Below are 11,829 nucleotides of genomic sequence, written 5' to 3' on the forward strand. Positions count from 1 at the left end.
GCGTCGTCAAATCACAATCGGACGTGGCAGAGATAGACTCGTATGGCGGTTGTCGTTCGGTGTGTTGATCGCCGGAACAATGAAATATTTAGGTCATCGTTCTCCGAAATCAAGAATCAAGCGATCGTCTCACCCAATTTATTGCAAACTCAACCACTTTGATGTCGTTTCAGACTTTGAAAGAGACCCTTAAACCCTGCAAAAGCCTCTCGTCATCGGCCTCTGCACCCACTTCTCCCATTTCTTCAAACCCCTCATTCTTCCAAGGATCTGGGGTTAATTTTCTTCGAAAACCCCCCAAATCCTCTCTCTCTTTGCAGCTTCTGCGCCTACAGGATTCATTTCCCACGCCTGAAAATCGAACACAGTGTCAAAACCAGCTGACTCGGATTAGATTTACGACAGGGGAAGAGGAAGAGGAAGAGAATGGAGTGGAGGTGCCAGAACCAGACTTGTCGAAGAAGAGAAGCGAATTGGGTCTGTTCCAGTTTGATCATACAGGCCTACTCGAACCTTTGATTTTGTCATCGAAGGATGATTTTCCTCTCGTACAGGTTTTTTATTTTTCCTCAGTAATTCTAGGCGATTGGTAGTTAGTTCTTCGTCTTGAATTTAAATTTTATAGGTTGAGGTAACCAATTGTACAGTTTTGAGCAGAGGGGAGAAGGTTGAAATGGGTATGAGGATCTTATAACCTACCTCTAACGTCGGGTGGGGCGATGCTTCGTTTTGAATGTTAGACTTTCCTAATGATTACGTTTGAATATAACCAGATTTTTGTCTATTTTCTGTTTTAAGTCTACTAGGTAAAACTTCAATGAGCGAATGAATTTCTCTTTTTTGCCTTTAATTGGTTGCAGGTACCTCCATCTATCAATTGTAGGTTACTTGAACATCAAAGAGAAGGAGTCAAATTCTTGTATGGTTTATACAAGAACGGCCATGGAGGCATTCTTGGAGATGACATGTATGTATAAAAATATCCTATCTGAGCTTTCTAGTTCTAGTTCTTTTTGTTTCACATGTACTTCCCAATACTGACTAACCCTGTGATCTGATATATTCCACATTTCGGTTGATCGTTGTTTTTCTGTAACCTAGGAATGGAAGTGAAGACACCTCAAGTAACACGTAGAAACATGTTGATGTTACAAGTATTTAACTTTTAACTTTTGTTAAACAAAACTTTAATTTGGGGTTAGAACTTAGAAGTAAGCTTGAACCTTGTTAGACTTATCTATTTACGTTAGATGCCTATGTTTAATTAAATACACATTTATGATGTATTTGCTATACTTTGGTCTATGATACTTATGTTGATGGGAGTTCGTAATTTTAAATTTTTACTTTCTTGTCTGAAAACATATATAATTTTGGTGCTACGATGTAACTGTTCCTTATATTCTGAAATGTTATCAGGGGGCTTGGAAAGACCATTCAAACTATTGCTTTCCTGGCTGCTGTGTACGCCAAAGATGGAGATGGGATCCAGAAGGAAACTTGTGGAAAGAAAAAGGATCCTGTACTAATAGTATCCCCCACTTCGGTAATTCATAATTGGGAGAATGAGTTCTCAAAATGGGCAAAGTTCAGTGTTGCAGTTTATCATGGAACAAACCGTGACTTGATTTATGATAAACTAGAAGCAGGTGCTATAGAGGTACTTATCACAAGCTTTGATACATACCGAATCCATGGTGGCATTCTGTCGGAGGTCAAATGGGAGATTTTGATCATCGATGAGGCTCACCGGCTTAAGAATGAGAAATCAAAACTCTACAGTGCATGTGCAGGAATAAAAACCTTGAAGCGCTTTGGTCTTACTGGAACTATAATGCAGAACAAAATTATGGAACTATTTAATCTCTTTGATTTGGTTGCACCTGGATCCTTGGGTACTCGAGAACATTTCCGCGAGTTCTTTGATGAACCCCTCAAGCATGGCCAAAGATCAACTGCTCCTGAAAGATTCATAAGGATTGCTGATGAAAGAAAACAGCATTTAGCTGCCGTTCTTCATAAATATATGCTAAGAAGGACAAAGCAAGAGACTATTGGGCATCTTATGTTGGGAAAGGAAGATAATGTTGTTTTTTGTGCCATGAGCGAATTGCAGAAAAGGGTTTATAGAAGAATGTTACAACTTCCAGATATCCAATGCCTTATTAATAAAGACCTTCCTTGTGGCTGTGGGAGCCCTCTCACCCAAGCAGAGTGTTGCAAAAGGACTGTACCGAATGGAATTATCTGGCCTTACCTACATAGAGACAATCCAGAGGGTTGTGATTCATGCCCTTTCTGTATTGTTCTTCCTTGCCTTGTCAAACTTCAACAGGTAATATCTGTTTCACTTGTTTGACCATTACAATGGTTGCTTGACTGATTTGATTTCTATGTTTTCTTTTTGAGTTGAAAAATGAGAAATTGCACTATAAGGATATGGAGTTACTGAAGTAGTAGAATGAGAAGTGGATGCAAGATAACTCCCAAATTACACTCCACAGCTTTGGTTATGTGCTGTGTCAAAGCATAAATTCTCTTTTCATTCCAAAAGTTCAACGTGTTTTGTGTTGTGTAATTTTTAATTGCAAGTGGCCAAACGTGTTAAAAAGTTTGAAATAACTCTCAGATAAGCAACCATCTGGAACTGATTAAACCAAGTCCAAAGGATGATCCTGAAAAGCAAAGGAGAGATGCAGAGTTTGCTTCTGCAGTCTATGGCTCTGATATTGATCTTGTTGGAGGCAGTGCTCAGAACGAGAGCTTCATGGCCCTTAGTGATGTTAGACATTGTGGTAAAATGCGAGCTCTGGAAAAATTATTAACCTCTTGGACTTCACAGGGTGACAAGATTCTTCTATTCAGTTACTCAGTCAGGTTATATTGCTTACATTAACTACTTTCATTATCATTTGTAGAAAGTTAGAGGAGCTTATCACTTTGAAGTTTTGAACTTCTTTTGGATTTCAATGACCTATGAAAAGCAGCGTCAATAACATACTTTTCTGTTATAAAGGATGCTGGACATACTAGAAAAGTTTATTGTACGTAAAGGTTATTCATTCTCAAGACTTGATGGTTCCACTCCAACTAACATGCGACAAACTCTTGTTGACGACTTTAACTCGAGTCCGAGCAAGCAGGTTAGTTCTTAAAATCAAAGTTTTTACACTAAGAAATTCAATATTGGTCTGATTCTAAAATGTTTCCTTGTAGGTTTTCCTAATATCTACTAGAGCTGGTGGCCTTGGATTGAACCTTGTGAGTGCGAACAGAGTTGTGATCTTCGATCCAAACTGGAATCCTGCACAAGATTTGCAGGCACAGGATAGGTCATTTCGCTTTGGGCAGAAACGACATGTTGTCGTTTTCCGCCTTCTTGCTGCTGGTTCACTTGAAGAACTCGTATACTCTCGCCAAGTATACAAACAACAGTTATCAAATATTGCTGTCTCTGGGAAAATGGAGAAGCGGTATTTTGAAGGTGTTCAGGTGTATATACTTAAATTTTCTAGTCAGTTTTATGGTTAGAACTTCTCCCCACCCATGTAACACTAGTGGGAAAATTTTCAGGATTGTAAAGAATTCCAAGGTGAGCTTTTTGGTATCTGCAATTTGTTCTCAGACCTGTCGGATAAGCTCTTCACTAGTGAGATCATTGAGATGCACGAGGAAAAAGAAACAAGTGAAGGGCTTGCCTCAAACACAGACCAGAATACCTCCAACGCTGGATCTTCTGTTCCTTCTGGAAAAACCAATGAGAAGCCAACCCATCCAGCAAAGACTACCACGAATAAGCCTATGCTTGAAGACCTGGGTAAATTCCTCTTTTTGTCAGCCAATTCCCCTGCATCTTTGGTTCTGATCATGAGTTATTAGATTTTTCCACCAAAGTTATTTTAGGCACAAACTAACCTGGTCATAATCTAACATGATCCTGGGTCGGAGCACCTTTTCAGGCTTACTTGTCAGTAAATACATCAGAAATTTCTTTGTCAGTATGTTTAGATATCAGAATCTTGACTTGTGGGCTGGTTTGACCCAACTTTGTTTTCTCAGGTGCTCTAACAAATTTTTTTGGGTAAACCAAGAGCTCTAAACATTTAGTAACATGCAAGTCTTTATATTTGAAGATAATTGTTTTGTAGGTATTGTATATGCCCATAGAAATGAAGACATAGTGAATTCTGGACCTGAAACACAAGTTAAAATGGCCCTGCCAGTAGATCAAAATTGTACACCCAGGCAGCCACACGTTCCAGGGATAAAGAAAAGGAAACTAGATGATATTAGTGAGAGAGATGATTTGTCTTCATCCATGGACCGTAAGAAGATCCAGTATCGTATTCTTGCTGAATTTGTGGGAATGGGCGAGTTGGAATTCAGCAAATGGTTACTATCTGCAAACCCAATGCAAAGGCAGAAAGTACTTGAAGACTACAGGAGGAGAAAGGAAAAGATACCAAATGGCTGAGTTGCCCTCCCCACGTGGGTTTCAACTAAAGTTCATTGTAAAAGCAATAGTTAAATGTAAAGTGATAGTATTTTAAACTACAACTGGTGTAGCACTTAGGATTTTGTTATAAAGAGAATCATCGTAATTGTTCCATAACATAAATTTAGTATTGTTAATTAGAGTGTCATTTTTTCTGCCCCTTACTATCTAAAGGCAATGTTGATCCCTTTAGTTAATACTGTTGGAGAACTGGATCAAGGCATAAAGAACGAGACAAAATTTTATCTGAACTAGCAAACAAAATCAATCGCTGACAAAACTTTAAGATACATTTTCAAGTATGATATTATAGTGACAGTTCACTATCTTCTTTGCATCTTGAATCTGGATACTGGTTTGGAAGGTTGAGAACCAGAAGGCTGTCAAATCAGAAGTGATTAGCTTTTGCATCAATGATTACAAATAAAATGATGGCAATAAAAATGGTGTAAACTAAGCAAACTCACCTGCAATGGAGTTTCTGTTTCTTGTTTAGAAGTTTTTGGTATGATAGGAGGACGCTCAATTATGGATCCTGTGAAAGCCTACACCCGAGTGGAAGGGCACAAAATAGATTAATGAAGCTGAAAATTATAACTAGCCTTGAAGTTACCTAATAACTATTACCGGTCTCAAAATTAAAGGGAAAATCCATATTTTAAGACCAACAGGACACCTAAAAGCTAAGAAGCACAGACACGGATACGAGACATGAATACGACACGACATGGACACGGCGACACACCATATTTTAAAAATCTAGGACACAAGACGGCAAGGACACATTTATTAAAATACTCATTTTTAAAATATACATATCATTTTTGTAGTAAAAGAAAATTCATTGTAAATGAATTGATGCATTTATATGCTTAAAAGACTTAGTTTGATATATTCCATGCTCAAAAGTTATTATCATTGTCATATATGTGTCTTTTTAGTCTACTTGTGTTCTATGCATGTCTAATACATTTGTTGCACTAGCAAGCGTCCAATAGGTGTCCACCAAGTGTTAAAGTGTTCAAATGTCCGACATATGTGTCTTTTTAGTCTACTTGTGTTCTATGCATGTCTAATACATTTGTTGCACTAGCAAGCATCCAATAGGTGTCCACCAAGTGTTAAAGTGTTCAAATGTCCGACACATGTCAAACACAGACACGCTATTCAAACTGAAGTGTTTGTGCTTCTTAACCTACAAGTTCGATATGATAAAAAAGTTTTGAAGTACCTGACTGGTAGATGGAGGCAATGTTTGAGTCTTTTCTTTTACTTCAGCAAACTTTACAGACTTTGCAGCAGGATTAGGGTTTCTCACTCGCTGAGACTGAGTCAAAGAACTGTTGCCACTTGTTACATCCTCTGAAAAGTTGACAGAGAAACCATTCTTTACTTTATTTTGGGAAACTAGGGAAATCATTCTAACAATTATAGTTGGAAAGGATAAGATAAGTTTATCATCTGGACAAATACATGTCAAATTACATTTGTTACTGGACAAGTGAAGGGAAAAAAAGAGGATAAGACTAACCTTTGGGTGACGATTGTACCGACAGCCCTGAACACTGCATAACAAAATGAACATATTTTAGGACTGAATGCTGTTTTAACAAATCAATCGTATTCACTAAATAACCAAAATACACAGTAAATTAATAATAAACGGCAAAGCAAAAAATGATCAAATAAGATGTTGGTCACATTTGATGGATTGGTAGAAGCCTCTTGTTGTTTCTGATACTTATCCAGTAGCTCTTTACTGCTTACATTTTCATCCCTCAGCCACGCAGATGTACTTCCCTGAAAATGTTTCAAAGAAAGCAATCATCAGAAATGGTTAATGATACAGTAAGTTTGTTGATGACAATGTTTTTCAATGAGTTTCAAATCTCTAAGGCATTTAATGCTGACACTACCTCTGAATAGCTCTGCTTATCATCATAAAACTTCTCTAAAGATTGATTTGGAGTTTCTTTCTCTTCCTCATCCTCATCATCACTTTTGTTGCCATTTGCGGCAGCAAGTTCTTCTTCCTTCTCAAGTTCGTCGAATCTGGCCATCATACGGGCATATTCTGCATCGATTTCTGCAATCTTTGCCTCGTCAACTCCAGAAACTCTAGTAACATCTTGCTTGTTCACTTCTGAAAAGAAATATTAACATCATTGTAATTCACTGGTTTTACCTGTACTTACAAGTAGTTCTTATAAATATTCAAACGCAATTATGGTGTGCACACAAAGGAGGTGACAACAGCAAAAGCTAAGTACAATTATTCATATGTGCCATACAATTATTCAAATGTGCCATACAATTATTCATTTGTGCAATGCGGTACACAAGGCCTCACGTGTCTTACAATGCCAATTTGTCAATCCTGAGATAATTCATAAATAATAGGATGGAGATGAAGAAAGTCAAATTGGAACAAAGTCAAATTTCAGCTTAACTCACACATTCAACCCAAGATTAACTGGAAGGAAAACTCTATCACCAGGAAGTCTTAAGCTCTTTACCATTGAAGTCTCAACCAAAACATAATACAGCAGCAAAAGGAGGGAAAGGTATAAGAACCGACCTGATGTCAATTCCTGCTCGCAAAAGTTTTCTTCCACATATTCCTCCTTTATCTCGACTAGACCCTCCTGATAGAAATATAAAATGAACATCAAAACGAAAATTGTATGAGAATTTATTCCAAATAGCAAAAGTACACGTACTGGCTTCTAGGTAAAGCTCAAGGCCAAGATACCTTTGTAATGACTCTTTTTTCTAGTTTTAATTCAAGCCAATTAGAGTTACTTTATTATAATTTTTTTTTCACATGTCAATAATGTCGTGCAGGACTTTAAAAACAAGTATTTGTTGAATAAGAAAGAGAAACCATAATAGTAGTTTCCATTCAATTGCATCCATGCAAATTATCAAACTTGTTGAGCAGAGATCCTTAAATATTAGTTTCACGCTGTTCATCTATTTTTAACATCCAAGATTGTTCGTTCTCCTTTTCTTCGTTTCTCTCAGAACATCAACCACTATATTCTAGTCATTTTAAAAGAGAAATAAAATTTAATCCTATCATACAAGAAACTTAACTGCAAACGTGATTCCCAAGTATAGCTCATAAATTCATAATTCTTATCCGCTCTAAACTATTCAACCTTTCCCTCTCTCTCTCTCTCTCTCTCTCTCTCTCTCTAAGGGAGAAAATACTTCTACCTTACAAATAATATCCAAGGCTTTGAACAAGAAATTAAAATTTCAGTGCTAAAGATAAAAACAATAAATCTTTTACTAACTTCACATTATGGTATGGCTAACCAATTGATTGCTAAACGTACCTCAGCCTCAGAAGCTGTAGCATCAAAAAATGAGGCCTCGGCTTTAAGATTATCCATCGTGGCCTTCAGAGAATCAACTTGAGAATCCAAAGCCTTACCTCTCCTTTTCAAAATCTCCACTGTTTGTTTGGATGTTCTCTCAGCATAATAACCTTCCCCGAGAAGAACCTGCACTTGGATTTAAGTCTGGTACTCAACTTGATGTCTTGAAAAGAAAACCTTTCCACATATTCTGTCCAGAACTCGGCCACAAACATTTCCAATTTAGTAATCAAAATATAAACAGTGATCGCCTTAACCCAGTAATTTGCTCTTTTTCCCTTAAAGTTAAAAAGTTCTACAAGGGACTCTAACAACGTACGTAGAGAGTAAAGATCGTTAGGCTAATGAACAGAAGAGAAGAAGACCGTTAGGACCAAGTCCCATGTGCTCCACAAAAAAAGCTTTTACTACTTGAAAACCAACAGGAACATCTACTTAATGAATTCATAGGCGCATAATATCCTTGTCCCCTTCTTATCAACCAATAAGAGGATAAGTTCGTAAGAAGTTACTTATAAATAGTACAAATATACAATACATTACCAGAAACTCGTTCGTATGAATCAAACGCCCGGGGAAAAACGCTGCCTTCCCAAATGGAACCTTCAAAACAACAATCACATCGAACCCACAAATAAATTCACCAAAAGATCCCCAGTATCTCAATCAAACATAATTTTCTTTTTCCATCACAACAAACGCCCAACACAAAGGAAACAGCAAAAGTACCATAACTTCATGGTGAAGCTCTTCAGGTAATTTCTGGACGAGCTTGATCATATTATCGTTATCAGTTATGAATCCTTGGAGTTGCTCGAGCTTCCTCTGGTTCTCAGAAATCGCAGCTTGGACGCGCGACGCAGCCTTGCGGGCATCCTGAGCCGGAAATAAGGAGGATAACGGCGTCACTGTTCCCTTTACGCGTCCTGCTTCCATGATCACACCGCTCTGTGACTCAAGTCTGGGAAATTGTCAACAAAAAATAAGACAAAAATTTTAAATTTGTAGAGTTTTAGGACTTTGAAGGTGAAGAGTAATGTTCCTTCTTTCAGAAACTCAGCCCTAATCCTGCATTAAATATCAACTCACGCATTCGACTTCAGCCTGGCAAATTGGGTAGGGCTTAGACCTCACGACCTCAGAAGGCAGGCTCTGATGGTAAGGCCGTAAGGGCGAATCGCCTCACGAGAAACTTCGACAATCAGCCAATCAACCTTCAAGGGTAAGCGCGAGGTCGACAACGATGGCGACGACAGAATCCAGACGCCGCCGCGAACTCCGACGGCTTGCTCACTGGCAGGACTGAAGGCCCCAACTTAATTTTTATTTTTTCTCGCAATTTTGAAATTTTTGCAGTCAATTGCTAAGGGAATTACGAAAAATAGACCTGAAGGGGCCGTAGATTTTTTGTATTACTTCTTAAAAAATTGTTTCAGAACTATGAAAAGTTAAAAAAAAAAAAAAAACAAAACAAAAAACCCTCCCACGAAAGCTTTCTTTTATTCTTCATTTCCTACCAAAAAAAACATAATTGCCAAAAATAGGTTAAAAAAAGAGGTTTAAATGACTTTTGGCATAAGTTTTCAAAAGAAAGACTTTTAAGATAATTTGGGTGTGAATGGACAAAAATACCCTTCTTTTCCTTTCCCTCTTCCACGTTTGCTTTCCCTTCTCTCCAAGATCGATTCCTTCTCTTTCGCGTATAGTTCCCTTTTCCTTCTCTTTTCTTTCGCGTAGAACACCTGAACCTACTCCGTCCATCGTCGCTTGCCCTTCATCGCTTACCCTTCGTTGCTTGCCCTTCGTCGGTCATTGTCCAGTGCATTTCATCGCTCCTCTTCGAACCATTCAATCAACTTCGAGCGTTTTCTCTTATTTGGGTGAGTTTCATGTCTAACCGATTTTCAATTTATCTGCTGTAAGTAAATGTTTGGTTGGGGTATTTGTTGCTATTTTCATCCGTAATTGTCTGGTTTTTTGAATTTGACTTATTTGCTGTAAATTAGTTTAGTCAAAGTTTGGTTTTAGGTTCTTAGAAAGTTCAATGGGTAGTGAAAAATGAATTGAACTAGAGGATGAGGATTTAGTTGGATTAAATAGAGGAGGAGTAAGCAATAGGAATAGAAGGAAAAGAGGTTTTCTTTTTTTTATCTCGCACGTATTTTTTTTTATCTCGCACGCATCTCGCACGCATCTCGCACGTTCCAAACTTTCACTATTTATTTCAAAATCAAATTGGTACACCTCCTAATCCATTTAGAGCTATTATTTTCATGTTTAGTAACTCTCTTAGGCCCTCATGTTTTATCTCGCACGTATCTCGCACACATCTCGCACACATCTCACACGTATCTCGCACGTTCCAAACTTTCACTATTTATTTCAAAATGAAATTTGTACACCTCCTAATCTATTTAGAGCTATTCTTTGCATGTTTAGTAACTCCCTTAGGCCCTTATGCTTTATCTCGCACGTATCTCGCACGTTCCAAACTTTCACTATTTATTTCAAAATCAACTTGGTACACCTCCTAATCCATTTAAAGCTATTCTTTGCATGTTTAGTAACTCTCTTAGGCCCTCATGCTTTATCTCACACGTATCTCGCACGTTCCAAACCTTCACTTTTATTTGAAAATCAAATTGGTACACCTCCTACTCCATTTAGAGCTATTCTTTGCATGTTTAGTAACTCTCTTAGACTCGCACACATCTTGCAGTTATTTTTGTTATTTCTTTACATCTTGCACGCATCTTGTAGGTTCTTAAGTTCAAATCAATTTTTGAAGATACAAAACTACTTAAGGTAGTTTAAGGATGGCACATGTTCGAATTTTAGTGCGTCACGGTGGTGCATGGGATGAGGGACGAAGAAAATATGAAGGAGGAGTGTTAAAAGGCATTGTTGTCAGTAAAGAAATAACACACAAAGATTTATAGTATGAATTATATGACCTTGCAGAAGTTGACCCTACAAAGTTCGACATAAAGATAAGATGTATATATGAGATAAAAGGGAAAAAGGAAGCTCCTCCATTTGAGTTAAGCAATGACCGTGATTTGAAATTTTATATTCTTAGTGAAAATCTATTGGAGGTCCCCCTATACCTATCATTTGAGCCTACAAGCAACTGAAGCATGAAAGTGTTAAACAAATATTACAATTCAGTATCTGGGAGCAACCAAGTTCAAAATTTAAACCCTCATCCTCCAATTGGAATGGATACATTAGATGAGAATGAAGTTGATATTGGTGAAGTTCAGGTTGGCTTGTGTGATAACATGATAGGGACCAATTCGGCTATATGGAAATTATATGAGTCTTATCATTCAAAAGATGATACTTTTACATGGAAGTCAGTTGAGATGTACAATGAATTGTTTGACATCCCAGAACAAAGAGTTGCTCCTACAAAAGATTGCAAAGGAAAAGGTAAAGTTGACTACAACTCCTCTAGTCGGAAGTTGAAGACAAAAGGAAGTGGTTGGTCCGAAGAAAGCTGTACAAGTGAAGAGTTGGATGTAGGACAAATCTTTTTTTGCAAGAGAGATTTGTCAATGAGATTAAGTGTGTTGGCAATGAAATTTTTTTTCAGTTTGTAGTAAAAAGGTCTACAAAAGAGTTTCTTTTCGTTAGATGCATCGATAACAAGTGTGGTTGGAGATTGCGAGCAGTTAGACTGAAGGATTCAAATATATTCAAGATTAAAAAGTATGTGAAAGTTCATTCATGTTCTCTTGAGTTTTTGAATCGTGACCATAGGTAAGCAAAATCTTGGGTTGTTGGAGAATTAATAAAGTCCAAATTCAAGGGAGCTGGTCGCATATACAAACCACGTGATATCATAGAAGACATAAGGCAAGACTATGGCATAAATATGAGTTATGAGAAAGCATGGCGTGCCAGAGAAAATGCATATGAATGAGTGCGAGGGTCTCCTGAAGAGTCATA

The 11,829-nt window shown here is 37.6% G+C and overlaps 2 protein-coding genes across 4 annotated transcripts; one reads left to right on the forward strand and one right to left on the reverse strand.

The window, feature by feature from the left end:
• LOC103490541 (switch 2) lies at positions 1–4,632 on the forward strand. Of its 2 annotated transcripts, XM_017045049.2 has the most exons (9): positions 1–554; positions 861–967; positions 1,420–2,335; positions 2,630–2,877; positions 3,017–3,143; positions 3,217–3,492; positions 3,574–3,817; positions 3,960–4,059; positions 4,149–4,632. In XM_017045049.2, exons 1-9 carry the CDS (start codon positions 162–164, stop codon positions 4,165–4,167), a joined length of 2,430 nt encoding a protein of 809 aa, XP_016900538.2. In that variant the 5' UTR covers positions 1–161; the 3' UTR covers positions 4,168–4,632. The 2 variants fall into 2 exon arrangements, with proteins under 2 accessions (XP_016900538.2, XP_008448309.2); XM_008450087.3 differs by lacking the exon at positions 3,960–4,059.
• LOC103490540 (uncharacterized) lies at positions 4,543–9,322 on the reverse strand. Of its 2 annotated transcripts, none has more exons than XM_017045050.2 (11): positions 8,968–9,322; positions 8,608–8,839; positions 8,422–8,481; positions 7,837–8,004; positions 7,074–7,140; positions 6,412–6,638; positions 6,197–6,295; positions 6,027–6,060; positions 5,727–5,857; positions 4,963–5,040; positions 4,543–4,875 (listed from the first exon to the last, which is right to left on the reverse strand). In XM_017045050.2, exons 2-11 carry the CDS (start codon positions 8,812–8,814, stop codon positions 4,819–4,821), a joined length of 1,128 nt encoding a protein of 375 aa, XP_016900539.2. In that variant the 5' UTR covers positions 8,815–8,839; positions 8,968–9,322; the 3' UTR covers positions 4,543–4,818. The 2 variants fall into 2 exon arrangements, with proteins under 2 accessions (XP_016900539.2, XP_008448308.2); XM_008450086.3 differs by having other exon boundaries at positions 6,412–6,635; positions 8,968–9,270.
• Between the last annotated feature and the right edge of the window lie 2,507 nt (positions 9,323–11,829).

This window comes from Cucumis melo, chromosome 11 (assembly GCF_025177605.1).
Source record: "Cucumis melo cultivar AY chromosome 11, USDA_Cmelo_AY_1.0, whole genome shotgun sequence".
NCBI classification, from domain to species: domain Eukaryota; kingdom Viridiplantae; phylum Streptophyta; class Magnoliopsida; order Cucurbitales; family Cucurbitaceae; genus Cucumis; species Cucumis melo.